This window comes from Glossina fuscipes, unplaced genomic scaffold (genome assembly GCF_014805625.2).
Source record: "Glossina fuscipes isolate IAEA_lab_2018 unplaced genomic scaffold, Yale_Gfus_2 0, whole genome shotgun sequence".
Taxonomy (NCBI): Eukaryota; Metazoa; Arthropoda; class Insecta; order Diptera; family Glossinidae; genus Glossina; species Glossina fuscipes.
Genome location: NW_023998414.1, coordinates 23,829,473 through 23,846,412, shown reverse-complemented (window position 1 = coordinate 23,846,412; position 16,940 = coordinate 23,829,473). Strand labels below are relative to the sequence as shown.

The 16,940-nt window shown below is 35.5% G+C and overlaps 1 protein-coding gene across 14 annotated transcripts in view; it reads right to left on the bottom strand.

The window, feature by feature from the left end:
• Positions 1-16,940, bottom strand: part of LOC119642099 (histone deacetylase 4) — a 50,833-nt gene that overhangs the window by 1,054 nt on the left and 32,839 nt on the right. For 13 of the 14 annotated variants that reach the window (XM_038041178.1, XM_038041109.1, XM_038041733.1 and 10 more), the window contains 10 exons: positions 7,766-7,873; positions 4,961-5,140; positions 4,767-4,849; positions 4,558-4,691; positions 4,050-4,199; positions 2,912-3,693; positions 1,656-2,837; positions 1,469-1,588; positions 972-1,406; positions 242-375 (listed from right to left, as the gene is read on the bottom strand). In XM_038041178.1, the coding sequence (XP_037897106.1) occupies positions 242-375; positions 972-1,406; positions 1,469-1,588; positions 1,656-2,837; positions 2,912-3,693; positions 4,050-4,199; positions 4,558-4,691; positions 4,767-4,849; positions 4,961-5,140; positions 7,766-7,873 (3,308 nt within the window). The remainder of the gene's footprint in view (positions 1-241; positions 376-971; positions 1,407-1,468; positions 1,589-1,655; positions 2,838-2,911; positions 3,694-4,049; positions 4,200-4,557; positions 4,692-4,766; positions 4,850-4,960; positions 5,141-7,765; positions 7,874-16,940) is intronic. The other variant, XM_038042019.1, reaches the window with a different exon arrangement.

Below are 16,940 nucleotides of genomic sequence, written 5' to 3'. Positions count from 1 at the left end.
GTCAAAATCAGTAATTGTGACCAACAGATTTGATAAGAATGATAGAGAAAAATTTCAATTTGGTGTTTTAAACAAAATTTTTAAAATCATAATCGTGATATTAACATACGGCCAGCCGGACAGATATGTCTAAATCGGTTTGGCTATTTACGATGATTAAAAACATGCATATATTATGGGATTTTCTTTGCATATTTCGAGGTGTCACGAAACATTTATCACAATAAAATGCAATACTTACTTATTTAAAGGCTGCATAGAAAGTCCAGCCATTGCAGTTACAGTTTCCGACTCATCACGTTCAATTTTAATAGCTTCTAAAGCAGACATCGCTACAGTATGCGCTAAACGACGTACACAAGGCCAATGCTGAGACTAGGTAAAAAGCCAAAAGAGAAGTTACATTAATTAACATTTCCTCCGTTATAGCTTTTGAGAATTTATAAGTAAGAAAATTACGCTTATTCGGCTGTGGCGGTATCTTTTACATTTACCATCGACCGAATATACAATGTATGTGTACTTGATGTGATCTCTGATGTTTATTTCTAAGGTCTAAAAACGGATTGAGAAATCTTTCAATGAGACTTAAGAAGTAAGAAGAGATTAAACTTATATTCCCTTTCACGCGGACATTAAAAGATTTTCAGGCTAAGAATATATAGTTACTAAAGATAAATTAAATTGTTATCAGGCTTGTTAAGGGATACAAGGCTGACAGATATTTGCATCAAATTTCATATCGATAGCAGAGGCCCTAAGCTATCTTTGAAAACAAGTTACTTGAAGAATTTTAAGGCAAAAGAATCTACATCACAAATCCGTTACTAACTCGCTGTCCCAATTTTGATGTTGATGAAGCTACCAATAATTGCAGTTCGACAATAGACTGTGCAAGTCAAGCACAATTGACTGTGTATCGGTCAATTTGTGCTTGAGAGTACGTTATACAAATTAAGGCAAAGGCTTACCTGTATGGCTATGGTTTTTTGCAGCGTGTCAATGGCATTTTGACATGGTGGACGATTTAATTCATTTTCTTGCAAAGGCGAGAGACGATCTCCTAATAAGGCTCGAACGCACTCCTGTGCCGAATCACAAATAGCAGGTAAATCGTAGCCACCCTCTAAAGCTAACACTACTTTACCGTTGGCTAACTGCATAAGTTCGCAAGTCATAAAACCAAAACAGGCCGGGGATACCAAGTAACCACCCAATGGAGCGGGATGACCGGCAGCAGCATCAAAACCAGCTGATACTAAAACGATATCGGGATTAAAATAGCGAGCAATAGGCATCACAATGGTGCGGAATGCAGAAATATATTCGGCATCGCCGAGAGGTGGATTTAAAGCTCCCGACCAGGAAATGTTTACGTTGTATCCCAAACCAGCTCCGGAACCGCACTAAAAACAGAAATTATTTAGTAAATAATATAATATTAATGATTTTAAATCTTTCATTTTACCTCAGTGGGTCCACCAGTACCGGGAAAAAAGTTACCGTCATCATGACGATGTATGGAAAGATATAATACATCAGGATTATCATAGAAAGCTTGTTGAGTTCCATTACCATGATGGACGTCCTACGTAATAACATGAAAACTAATATATTTATCAAATTATTTCAACGGTTTTTAGAGGAAATCCTACCCAATCTATGATTAAAATTTTTCGTACTTCAGGTATACGTTGCCTTAACAATTTTGCTGCTATAGCTATAGAATTGAAGAAGCAGAAGCCCATTGCCAAATTTGCTTCAGCATGATGACCCGGTGGCCGCACTACAGCAAAACCATTTTTCAAATCCCCTCGAGCAGTTTTAGTGGCCAAATCTATGACGCAACCAGCTGCCATACGAGCTGCTAGCGCTGTATGATGTTCATTCCAGGTAGTATCCAAATCTACACCTACACCACCACAAGATAGGCGCACAAAACTTGCTGAGGGTGCAACACTTTCGAATTTTTGACGATTTGCTGCCAACTGACATTGATTGGAACCAAAGAGCATAGCGTGGGCTTCCGTGTGCACGGATTGTATTTCCTCTAGCGTGGCTTTAGGAGATCGCAGACGATGACATCGCTTAGCTAAATCAGTTTCGTTTAGACGCGCCCACACGCTCTGTAAGCGACCACTATGTTCAGGATGTATGGCATTGTTGCCACAAATGCAGGCATGTTTGAGCATGAGATTATCGTAAGCTAGACCGGTAGTTATTTTATGCCCGGCTAATGTACCCAGTGCATCGCCGGTTGAACGTTGTGTGCCATGAGCCGCCATTGAGAGATCGATCAATTGTCGACCGTGTGGTAATGTTAGGTTTACGGGTGGTATATGATCAGCCGAAGATGATGTTACAATCGGTCCCGCATGAGGAACATGTGTTGCTTGACCAGTGTCAGGTATTTGACTTAAGCCATGCGGTCCTAAATGTACTAAAGGTGAGGAGAGAGTACGCGATAAAGGTCTTATTAGACCTCTAGCTACTGCATCATCCATTTGCAAGGATTGCATATACAACAATTCCCGTTGCTGTTGCAAATACTCTTTATCACGCATCAACTTGTTGGGTCCCTTTGGGATGCAAGCTGGCGGGGGCACGGGATATGTGGGCGCTGTTGCGTTAGGTAAATTTTGTGAAGTGCTGGTAGGTATCGTGCTAGTTAGCACCGTCTTTGGTGGTTTCTTTTTATCGGTGAGATCCATAACTTCAGCAGCGTCCTCTTCTTTCAGTTGAGTATCTCGGACTGCTGTACCCCCGCTGCGGGTTAATACAGTTTGTCGGATTTTTTGTGTGAGTAGCAAATGTTGTTCGTAAGCTTGACGCTCAGCCTGAAGAAAATTTAATATGCATATCAACAAGTGTGAAGATAGCTAATCTATTCAAATAAAATTATTTCGCTTACATCACTATTTTCATAATGCGTTTGCGCGATATTAATCTGTCCACTTCCGGTTAACATTGGATGTCCCAATGGCAATGGGGCTGATTGTGTGCGACCCAAGGGACGATGTCCTTGTTTATTGAGATGTGCTTGGGCTACCTGAGCATCCGTAATAGGCTGACCGTATATAGCTGTAGGAGATTGTGATGAATGGCTAACAGCCGAAGCAACAGTATGTATACCCCCCGTGGAAGCGACATGCATAAGAGCTGTTGCTCCGGCAGAAGCTGCATGTGCCTGTGGCGGGGCCACATCACCCACCAGAGAAGCCTGCGATGATGATGTCGAGGTGGCCGAAGCGGAACGTACTACCGGTGATTGTGGCGGAGCAACAGCGCTCCCAGATGGAGGTATCATAACACCAGGTGGTGGCACTGGTTGCCGTCCAAATGGTACTGCTAAAGGATTGTAATAAGTTGGAGGACCCGTATTGGCCACTGTTGGCGGAATAGAGTTAACATGTTGACGCAAAGCCGCCAGCATCGCATAATTGGCAGCCGTATTATTATGAGCATTTGGCAAATGAGGACGGCCCAGGGATATGTTCGGCATGGAAGGTGAACTAAACAATGACAAATCATTAATGCTGCTGCGCTGACCAGGCTGATATTGACTGCCGTCTTCATTCTCTTCTTGTATAGGAGCACTGGTAGGCGAACCACGATTTGCGCCCACAACGTTGGCAGCTGAAAGACTAGATGCAGGCGGTGAATTGGGTCCAGAATCGGAGGTACTATTACAATCTAATCGAAAAAAAAACGAAAAAATATTATTTAAAAACAAAAAACATAAAACAAAAAAAAAAAAAAAAAACAAATACAAGTAAACAATACAATAATTGTAAAAACTGTTGTACAAGACAATTGTCATTCAGTCAAGCTTTCGATTATAGTTAGTAGCGAGTTAATACGAAAATTAAAGAACAACAAAAAAGTTTTGAACAACAACGAACGAAACAATTAAAGAATAAAAATATCGTACGAAAAAAATTTATTCAAAAAATAAAAGTATTAACTCTCTACTCAACCGCTGTGCGTATATGGTTGATGGTTGATTTTTTTTTTTTTTTTTTTTGAAATACTTATATACACATACATACTTGTTAAGGCGGAATTCTGTTTCTGTTGACGTCGTTGGGCCGCATGTAATAAACGTTCATGCCTTCGAAAACCGGCTGGTCCGCATATTCGGGCTTTACGTTCTATAACACTTTGTTTTAAACGCATCTTCAATAAGTTTGGTTCGGATGCTGTGTGTACAGAGTAACATAAGATTTGATTTTTAAAATATACACAAATACCTAAAACTTTCTTTCATTGAAAAAAAAAAAAAAAAAAACACAAAAAAATAATAATAACAACAAAATTTAAACTAACCGTGACAGGTAAAGTGAATAAACGACAGAGTTTCTTTTCTATTCAATTTCATTTAATTGATTGTTATTATAAATTTTTAGCTTTTATGTTAATTAAGGGCTTGAATATACATATACATATGTATATATATGCAAAAGAATCTTTTTTTTTTTTTTAAAGAATTACATGCAAAAACATCAATAGATCTTCGAGAGACGGAGAGTCTTTTCCATCTCCCTCTTAACTACTTACCAGTTTTTCGTAAAGGGAAATCCGATTCATATTTAAGCAATGTCGAGGGCGGTGGCTGAGGTATCTTATATGGATGAGAACTTGCAACAGCGCCGGACGGGATCGATTCGCCCGAAGAACTCTTTACCACACTTCTATACGCGCGCAATAAAAAGAAAAACGAGAAAACAATTTTAAATTATATAATAATTTAAAATTTCTTCGCCTACCTGGGATGATTTATCCGATACGGTGAAGTATTTGACATGCCATTTGAATTGTTGGCGGCTTGTTTGCGACTTAATATGAAACACTTGACGCAAGAAAAAGATACGAACAAAAGTTGATTATAGTACGAATAATAAAATAACAATAAAAATAATAATAATAATAGACTTTAGCTATCGGTAAATAAAGTACTTACATTTAAGATTTGTTTAACTTCGGGGCTGGCATTTGCACTGTTCTCTTTCCGTTTAACCACTTCTCGTTCCCGTCTCTCGCGTTGCTGCTGTTCTTCAGCAGCAGCAGCAGCGACAGCAGCGGCTGCTGCAATTCTTTGTTCTTGCAATTCCTGGAAAGCGCCATGTGAATGCACCGCATACTAAATTACATTAAGTTCAAAATGTTTTTGCCATTTTCTTAGATATTTTATTACAAAATTTATACATTTCTCTTAAACATAATCAAATTTTACGAATCGGAAATATGTCGTGAAATAATATGCAATGAAATTTTTTTAAATAAAAAAACAAGTAAGAACGTTACAGTCGGTCAAGGCTGGCCGTTAAATAACCCAGATCACATTGTCTAACACAACACCACGTTTTTGTATGAAATTACTATTATTGCTGCTCTACAAAGGATCAATTTTCATGAAAATCCTTATTAAATTAGGTTTCCAAAAATAGGTCGAGATGATCCAAATTTGATACAGAAAAGCTCTCTTCACTTAAATTACTTTTACAATATTATTTTCGTGACGACGCATTGAAATTTATATCGTTTTGTCGCATGAGAGAGGGTTCAAAAATCGCCACAGCCGGTCCAAAGTTTTCATATCGATATAAAATTTCGAAATATTATTATTTAGTCACTTTTGCAAATTCTTTTTCCATATAATGACTTTTCAGAATAGTGCGTTAAATGGGGAGTGCTCGCAAAAATTGACGGAATCGAACCATTTTCAGTAGCATTCGTCCTTGTATCAAAACACGTGACTGCAGCATATTCCATCGCAATATTTCAAAAATTGCATCTTGTAGATTGAACACAAATATACATGGACAGACAGGCTTAGATCAAATCGCATTTTGATTCTGAATCGATCTGTATAGGCGAAAAAGGTGGATGCTATTTTAAGCCCTTCTGGGTGTTACGTTAACATGGGTGTTCGCATTAATTTAATATATCCTATGCCACAAGCAGTGTAGGATACAATAATTCTAACGGAAGTCGAGTCTTCACTTGCCGAAATAAAGAGCTTTTATCTATTTACTACGAGTAAGACTAAGGGAAACTACTGTTAATTGTTGCTTTAAATGCAAATATTTGGTTCTATAGAAATTTTTTTACTAATCGATAATCCTTTGATCTTTAATCTAACCTTCTTCTATTCCTGGAAACATAAATCGGGCGTATCAACTTCAATTTGTGTCAGAGAGACGGTACACAGATCATTATCAACATTATTAGCAATCTATGGGTCGATCGATCTGATTTTTTTTTCTTTTTCTTTTCGAAAAAACATCTAATTTCCCGAATTGCAATGATTGTTTTATGCATCACGGAAGGATAGTATGCATATTCATTTTGTTAAAACATTTGCAACAACCAGAAGGAAGCATCAGAGGGGTCATAAAAAGCGTATATATTCTTGATCAGCATTAAATTTTAAAGCGATTTAAGCAAGCCCGTCTGTCCGTTTGTGTAACGTCTGTCGTAAACATTTTACTGGCCGCAAAAACGAACCTATCGACTCTTGCACGCAGGTTAATATTGAAAATGGGCCAAATCGGCTGACGGATACGCCCACAGCACCAAGTAAACTAAGAATATAATTTAATGTTTTTTTTATTTATTCCGACGCAGAAACAAACTTTAAAAAATACATAAATTCTTGATCAGTTTCAAATTTGGAATGCAAATAAATATGTCCGTCTGCCCCATTGTGTGTTTCCGTCACTGCAAAATATTTGTAGTAAACATTTTCCCGTTAGCGAAAATTAAGATATCGCCTACAAATTAGGAACTGACTTTAACTTTTCCAAGGAAGGACGTCTACAACGTCCACATGCCACATCCGACAGAAATTTTTATTTTGAAAATAGAAACAATCAGCCACGCCCACTCCATGTTATAGAGCATGAAAATATAATTCTTTTGCCTTTTTTTAGGAGAACAATGGTGGGTGAGTATGCAAGATTCGGTCACGATAGAATATAATGTACTTACTTGTTTAAGCATGTACTTACTGTCTTATGCTTGAAAAAACAAGAAAAAACATTATAAGGGGCCAACAACTAACTAGGCCAATATAATGAATGGTTTTCCAAGACAATGCGTTATAAGGGTAACGGCCAAAAATACGCTCGTATTATTGGGCTTAGTGAAATTTAACAAAACGCGCAATTAACTTTACATCCTTTACTTTATATCCTTTCAAGTGTCATAAGTCGTATTCTCTGTGACACACACACAAACAAGCTTTTTAGCATTAGCAACATAAATAAAGTCATTAAAAAAACACTTTTACTATGTCTACTTCAATTTAGTTCGCTTCTATTATATCGACGCAAATATGACTCTGTCTGCCTGTTATAAAATTGAAAAAAAAAAAAAAAAAAAAATCGATTTTTTTTATTTAAAGAACGCGGGGCCATTGAATAATTTTCGTATAAAAGTTTTTTCTTAGCTGCGGCACGAAAAAAAAAAAAAAAAAAACAAATGAAAAATTTTCTGTTTAAGGAAACTGAATCTATTTTAAAAACCTTCTCCACAGATGACCTCGATATTAATTAACGGCCACCAGTAGTAATAACAATAATAAATGTGAACAATGAAAATGAATACTACGCATAAAACGGATGTTATGCTTTAAATATGAATTTCTTTCGTTTTCGTTTCTATTTATATTATTATTATTATTATTATTATTATTATTATTATTATTTTTTTTTTTTTTTTTTTTTTTTTTTTTTTTTTTTTTTTTTTTTTAATAAAAACTTACATGAAATTTATTTTCCAATTGTAATTTGTGTTGCAGTTCCATTTGTTTGCTTTTCTCCTGAAATGTGTGCAATAGCATTTGTTTTTGTAATTCTTGTTTCTTTTTCAACTGTAACGAAATGAAAATTATAAAAATGAATTATATGCATATGGTTACATGTAATAAATCTTAATTAAAAAAAGAAATCTAAAAAGCAAAAACTAATAAAAATATTGTGTACACCATCAAATACCATACACAATTTCGCTTAATACAGTTATTCATATAACAATCTTTTAAAATTAGATTTTATTTTGGTCCAACCCGAAACATTATCATTATCAATAGCGTGCGCCGTTGGAGTAAATTGAAAGGCGATGAAAATGTCTGAAAAATTCTATATCTGTAGATTGAATACAAGAAAACAAGACGGACGGAGATAGACGGATAGACAAGCTTCTAATGAATTGCGAAAGTGATTCTAAATCGATCGGTATAATAAAAAGGTGGCTCTATCTCAACTCCTTCTTATTGTTGCATACATCCGCTCAATATATAAAATCGCCCATATACTACAAGTGTCGGTGTAAGGTATAACGCGACTTGGATGCCCATATGGTCATATTTACCGCATAAATTTTCACATCAAAATAATGATTATAGCTATGAAAATGTGAAAGAAAGTATGAAAAAATAAAATTAATTCAGAGTTTCACGCTACGGGTCCTAATACAAGTAATTTCTTGATGCTGCATAGCTACGTGAAACGAATGTGTGACGGCTAGTTCCTCTCACTAATCTAGAGAGTAAATTAAAATATTTTCAAACTTTTAACATTAAATTATTATTTGTCCACACTAAACGCAGCACACACACACACACACACACACACACACACAAACACATACACCCTTCCCCTCTTTCATTATTTTGTCATTCTTTGTGTAACCCAGAAAGTGTAAACTTAAGCTTTGTCAATTTTATTTCGATTTCTCAAAGTAGTGAGAATATATAGAATTATTATACTCTACACCACATCTGGTACAGGGTATATTAACTTGGTGCGCTCCTATGTAACACCCACTAACGACTTAAGGTAGCATCCGCCTTTTTCGCCTACACCGATCGATTCGAGAATTATAATCCGAATTAATTTAAGCCGGTCTGTCCGTCTGATATCCGCCCCCATGTAAATTTATGTTCAATCTGCAGTTTGCAATTTTTGAGATATTGTGAGGAAATTTGCTACAGTCACGTTGACCCAAGGACAAACGCTATTGAAAATGCGCCAGTTCTTCTGCCGGCCTGTGTAAAGTCTGTTGTAAGCATTCTTCTGCCCGCAACAATTAACCTATCAACTTCAAATATGGCAGAAACATTGGAAGGTCTTCCATGTAGGTTCGTTTCGAAAATGGGCCAAATCGATTGAAGCACCTGCCTACAGTGCTCTATCGCCTTTGAAGCCACAAAACAGGTAAGTTCCTTTTGTATTATGGCTGGCGATGAAAATGAGGTCTACTACGATAATTTTAAGCATGAAAAATCATGGTTTAGATCAGGGCAGTCATCCACATCGACACCGCAATGGAATATTCAACGCCATAAAATTTTGCGGTGCATATGTTGGGATCAGTACGGTGTAGTGTATTAAGAGTCGCTAAAACCGAATCATACTTTTACTGCAGATGTCTACCGACGTATATTGAATCAAAAAGACTAGCATTAACGGTTAAAAGACGGAAAATCATCCTCTTGCATGATAACGCTCGGCCGTTAAATGTTGGAAAAATTATCAAGGATAAACCACAGGGGGGGTCGAATGAGAAGTTCTGCCGCACCCTGCGTACTCGCCAGGTATAGCGCCTTCTGATTACCACTTGTTCGATCGATCGATGCAGCACGACTTGACTGGCACACAGTCGCGAAATGTTGAAGAAATGCGAAAGAACTGGGTCGATAATTGGATGGCTATCAAATCAAGATCATTCTTTCGACGGGATATGGCCAGTATATGCCAGATAGGTGGGAACATTATACAATGTGATTGAAAATATTTTCCAAGTGAAAAAAATGGTCAAAAATATTCGCTGGTCATAACCGAAAATAATGGGTTTTTTTATCGATCGAAATTAACGAATCCAATGTCAACTTTTTTATAATAGCTGTACACATAAAACATGCTGAATGATAGCAAATTGAATGCGTCATATACGTTTTATGAAGCAACCAATTTGAGCGGGATGAACTTGTTTGTACACTTAAAAAAAAAAAAACTTTTTAACTCATGGAAGACCTAAAGCATTCCTTGTAACTTGTGATATCTCTGTGATATGGTTCAGAGTGCGACTTCACACAAACGATTCCAAAAAATTGTTGTCTAATGCTTCACAAACACTATCGAAGGCGTTAGGCGAAGTGCGCGTCGCGATTTTCCTAACAACCCAATTACTATCTTTATAAAGGTAGTTAACGTTAAAAAAAAGAAGAAGAAGAAGAGTATGGAACATAAGAAATGCGTCCGACAATTCAAATTCACATTATCAGTTTATACAAGGTGGCGTCATTTTACAGAAATCATACACATACACATATACACACACATACGCACACACACGCACACGCACACAATTATACGTACGCATGTATATAATGGATATACAAATATACAATTTTTAAAGTAAAAAACCTTGTTGGCAACATCTTTTTTCTTGTTTTTTTTTTTTTTAATTTTTTTTTTATAATACACAATAAAAATAGCAAATTTATTGAACTGTATAGAAATAAAACAATAACAATAATAATACCACTAAGAAAAAGTTCCTATTTATAAATATAACAAAAGAAGAGGAGGAAGAACAAAAAGTATTTCTCTAATAAACTGCGTACGCGAGGTTCACTGTAGTTATAAATAGCAACAATACACACAACGCTAAGTATATAAATACATACGCATATAATATTATTATAAAAAAGAAATGAAGGAACGAAATGCAAAAAAAAAAAAAAAAAAAAAAAATTGAAATGAAAATAAAAATAAAAAAGAAAAGAAAGTCGTAAAAAAAAAAGAAGAAAACAACAACACACACAGAAAAATAAATAAACTTTAGCAAAACGCAAATAACATATGTTTAAAAATAGCTCAATGCATACATATTCTATTTTATTCTAATGTATGTGTGCGCGTGTGCGTGTGTGTAAAAAAAAAAAACGTGCACGAATAACATACATATCGGTGTATTCGGCTTAGATTGCTGCGAGCTTCAAAGCCAAGAGTTGAAATTAATTTACATAATATGTGTGAGAAACGGTGTGAATGAATTTTGATTTGCGACAAAAAACCGTCCGGAGATGATAAATCGATGTATGTGTATGTCAAAGAGCACATTACGTATTTCTTTACATTTACTCCATCCAGCCTACAATGGCAGATCTGGCTTCTATCTAATTGCGAATAATAGTGAAGATGTCTATCTATCTAATTATAATTATTGTTATATTGATGAACTCGTTGAATCTATATTACAACTATTAAGATCAATAATAAAAAATAATAATGAAAATATAATATATATTTCACAAGTATCTTAAAAAACTTAATACTGATAATTCATGATACGCCATACGTAGTAGTTATGTAAGGCATTCCGTTGACATTTCAAATGAATCTATTCCTCCAAGCACTTCTGATATGCACTTTTTGGTATCGTGGTCTTTGAGCACTTTCAGCGATACGGTCTTCATCTACCTTGATGGGTCTTTTCAGTTTGGTCAAAAGAAAAAGATCGCAGGAAGGCCAAGGGCGGCTAAGGCACGATTACGTGCGCAATATTTCTGACCTTTCACGGCTGAAAAATCCGAAAAAATGGCATAGCATGAGCCAGCCGACGTATCGACATCCCCTGCATCTTCCCTAACACCGATGCAATGATTCTCTATAACAATGTTCTTCACTCGTTTAACGTTGCCATCTGTTGTTGATGTGCTGGGGCCACACTCAACATTTTAAGCAAACTAGAGAACTTAATTTTATTTTTTATACTTTGATCCATTTTTTAATAACCAAAAATCTCAAAAAACATTAAAACACATCTAACCCTTATATCTGCCGGAAATGAAAAATGGGTAACAAGGTCAACGTACGTTGTGGACATGTGTACCAACAAAAAAAAAAAGAAAAAAAAAAAACGAAAATCGAATAGAAAATCTGCCGACTGCATATAGCCCACGATATTTGAAAAGTCAACTTTCTTTGTTTTCTTAATTGCTGATCGCAGCAAATCAAATCCACATATAGCTGCCATCTTCCCTTTTGACTGCTATGTATGTACAAGATTTTTGAACGGCTTTTAAAACTTGAATGTTGAAATCATCGACTGGAAACATTTCCTTCACCAGAAGACACGCACCAATAGACTGACAGACAGATTGAAAAAATAGGCGTAATTAGATAGGCTTTATAAATGCATTTTTTGGAATCTTTGAGGTGAGCATAAAGGCTAATGAAAATGAAAATGCGTTCTTCAAAGAGAGCAGAAAAGTACAAATAATAAAAAAAAAATCTCATCTCCTCTTTATCTCTCCTGCTATAAAGATAAAACTGTTTATATCGATTCGGACAACGATTTTGAACAGACCTCGTTACGTACATTCGTAAGATCGTAATGCTATTCTGAACCATATTTGACGAAATCAATATAGCCCTCATCCAAATTATCAATTTATATGCCATTTAGAATCGATTAAGCTCACTTTGTCTGTCCGCCTATCATTTAATGTCGACTTTCTCGTAATAGGAAAAATTTAGATAGAAAGTTAGTGAAAGTGATTTTAGAAGTGCTCCTTTCCCACCCATAATCCGTATACGAACATGCCTAACAATATAATAATGGAAAAAAAATGGTGTACCGTCTCCTCATTGCTAGTACGTTGGCAGTTAACGGAGACGTGCTGCTGTTAGTTATCCAGAAAATCATTTGCCCTCGCATGCTTTAGTCCAATATCTCGTACGGTCGATGATAGTGAAAGTGTTTTGTAGTTATTTTGGACGAACTTGTGAACGGATTACGCTCATCACAATATTAATATTCGAAATTTTTTGATTCACTGTAACTGTTCACTTATTATGGCATGGTGCAGCTTGAAAAGCATCATACCTGCATTTTAGACGCGACGTGTCGCTAATAACTGGGATTAAACGTGCACCGAGTCTCATTTTCAGAGTGCTGCGATATACGGCAGCAGACGCATAGACGGACGGCTTGTTTCAATTGACATGATATCTTACGCCGATTCGGCATATACACACACACACACACACACACACACACAGTACAGGCATCCCCTTTATGATGCGGTACTTGTAAAATACAATTTCTATATAACACGGTATAAAATTTGCGATTATTGTAACACGGTTTCAACGAAACGTGATTTAAAAAAAAATCGACTATATACTCCGCTGGATTATTTTCCAATTTCTTTTTTTTTTTACTGCCGTTATATCGATTTTCAAGCTGATCGTCACCTTCAATATAATAATTGAAATGCAACAACTCCCAGCACTTTCGTTCACGATACTCGATAGATTATTTTCAATAATAATTAAAAAAGAAAAAAAAAAAAAAAACTATTAGATACCTTCCACACTTCCAGTTATGTCGATAATTCCGAAAATGTTTGCATTATTACAGCGGTTGCTCATTTAAATTTAATTGATCTGTAAAAAGGAAAAGCTTTAGCTAAACAAATTAAAAAATTCTTCCATTGAAAAAACACTTTCAGTGTAGTGAGCATTTATTATAAATTGCAAAATTTTTTACCCCTTTGCAGGGAAATTCTGACAGAATTGCAAAATCGGAACACGCGGATAATTTGCAACTATGTCAGATCATTTTTGTAATAATGGGGAAATAGCTAGAGAAGAGAAACCTCTATCAACTTTCCGAAGAAACAAGAAAAAACTCTACAATTAGGTCGACTATTAAATACCCTACACCATACTGTCTAATCCAATTGTTATTTTTGCCATAGAATATCCTCTTTGCAAATAAAAGCATACTTTCCGTAAGAATGGTTGCGCCCAAGAGGTTCGAAAATTCTACTACATATTCAAATATCAACATAGATCAAATTTTATATTAAATTTTATAATAAAACTAAGACTAAAAAATAAAAATTTTCGTGGAAATCCTTATATAGGGTAGCATTCAAAAACAGACATAGGGGGTCCAAATTTGATATAAGTCAATTTTTTTTATCCTTAATTGAATTAAATCTTTTTCTCGCATAAACTTGTCAGTTGTCGTTATGTGAGAAGGGTTTCAAAAATTGGCCCAGCCCGTCCAAAGTTTTCATACCAATTTAGAATGCCGAAAGACCATTACATAGCTACTTTTCTCGAGTTATATGGGAAGTGGTCGAAAAAGTGAACCGATCCGAACCATTTTGAATAGTGTCCGTCTTTGGATTAGATTACGTCAGTGTACCAAATTTCATCAACTTACATGGGCGGACATCCGACAGACAGACGGACGGATGGACATGCTTAAACCGATTCAGAAAATGATTCGGAATTGATCGGCAGAGCAAAAGGTAAGTCTACCTTAAGCGCTTCCCTGTGTTTCATATATCCGCACAAACATAACGGTAGGGAATTTGGATCACTACTATAGATAGGGGTTAGTATGTAAAGACCAGCCGAATTTGTAGTTTTATATGACGGAAATAGCTGAAAAATAATAATAACATTGTAAAAAATATTAGGCTTGCTAAGTTTAGGTCACGTCATGTAATGTTTTGGACATGTTTGGCTTTGGCCGACTATAGTATTCTTAGTGCCTTTTTTTTGACAATCTGCAATCATTCGTACATGAGACCAGTTGAACAACCAGTTAAGACTTTTATGCCTATAAGAGGAATGTTATTGCGTTATGATCGACCGTCCACTAGTCATAAAAGAAAATAATTTGCATTTTTGTTATTAATGTTTTAGATTTTGTTCTAAAATTTTTATATCTCGAAGAAGTGGTCATAAGAAAGCACTTTCAATATCAGTCTTATTATTAGGAAGGAGGGCTTATGACTTGTGATGTCTGCCTGCACACGCAATAGAAGAAGTGAATATCGTTACATTTACAAAGTGCACTCACATGTTGTCTCTAAAAAGTTACTTGTTTTGAAAATTAATTTTTCCCGATAAATTAATGCCTTTGTTTATAATAATAATAGTGGAATACATCTCTGAAGGCAATTGTATTGAAATTAAGTAAATATATTAAGGAATACGCAAATATTAATAAGTTTAAGAATCGTTTGTTGATGTCGCGGTCGACTCTTTATAAGAGCATAAGTAAGTTGTGTATGTTTGCCTTTTCCACAAAGAATAGGAAACAACAATTTTAGAAATATCAAATTGTATAAACGAAACTATATTTAGAATTATTTATTATTATTATTATTATTTTTATATAAACAAAACGGACTGAGTTTGCTTGCATGACGACCGCCTGACAGACAAACACAGCGGACGTTGGTCATTTATCGTTTACACTGTGCGACCAGGCAGGCAGGCAGGCAGGCAGGAAGGCAGCGTTGCGATGATTACATATGATGGTGATGAGATAGATAAAGTGACGGAAAAATAGGAAGAAGAAGAAGAAGAAGAAGATATATAAAATAAAATTAATTTTAAATGGAAAATGTTGACAGGCTGATGTGCGATGATCAGCACGATGATGATCATTATAGAAATTATTAATAAATTGGGGGAAAAAAAAAGAAAGAAATTTTTATTTTTATAATGAATTAAGCTATGAATGGCCATAAAACTAATACTAAATTAATTACTTTTTCTTATTCTGACTAAAACACACACACACACACACATACACACACACACACACATATATATATATATATATATATATATATATATATATATATATATAGAGACAAAAAAGAATTACAAAACACTGTTTCAGTTATAGTTGGAAATTACCACATTTTTTTCTTTACATTATGACATCAATAAAGAGAAATTCATGTGTTTTTAAGCTAATTATTGTAAATAAATAAATAAACAAAAAGGAGGCGAAAAAAAAAACTGGAAATGTTCTAAAACGAATCTTAGCCACTCTTCGCTTTAGGAAAACTTGTGAAAATTACTTAAAAGAAATGCTTAAGTTATTTAAAGGAAAAAAAATATGTACACTACTCCCTTTCTCCATCCCTCTCTACCTACAAGCCTTCCTGATCGTCACTGTGCTCACATCGATGGGGGGGGGGGCTGGTAGAAAATCATTTGAAAAATAAAAATAACGCCCTACGCAGAGAGCGCTTGGGAAAAGTGTTAGGGAAAAAGACGTCTGTCTTCAAAACTTTCAAATTTGAAAATTCTTTTCCTTTGCTTAGGACATCTACTCTCAAATATAATATACGATCAGGCAGCAGTCAAATTAAGTCTTTACCACTTGTAACGGATTGTAAGGTTTTCGTTGTCGACATTCCTTATTAACGACTATGTCAGGTGAGATAAATTCACACTGCACGACATAGCAGCGATAATCAAAGACATGCTGTCAACATAATCTGGATTTTTGAGCGATTTTGCCGCTATGATGTTCTCGCTCTTGGCTCGTGGAGTGATGGGTTGTTTCGGTTACGTTTGCCTAGATTCGGGTCGAGTCTCACCTCCCATCAAAGGGCCATGCGTTTCATGGTACTTTAGCAGTCAAAAAATCACTGTTGCAATGCACTGTGGCTACACGAGAGACCAGTTTATAGCTGCCGATATCGAATAAACTCGATCGTAATTGGAATATGTTAGTCGACAACAATCTCCAAACTACGATCGAGAGATTTTCCATTCGATTTTAAGAAATATCGATAGCTTTTGGGCTGAGATGTTTTGTAGATCAGCAATTTCCAATGCAAGTCTTAACAAATTGGTTAACATCCATCTGCAGCGCTCGCCAATGATTGTAACGGGATCTCTATTCTCAACTTCGATTAAAAATGCCCAACGATGCCCCCAAGCTAGAAAACTACGGTCACTTTTATGTGGCGCGAACGCGTCTCGTGAATAATTTGCGCATAGATTCAGTGATAATTTTGGTTATTATTATTAAATTACCATTAGGCTTCATTTGAGGGGATAATATTTTCAAAAATATTCTCATAATTTTCGCATGGTTCAAAG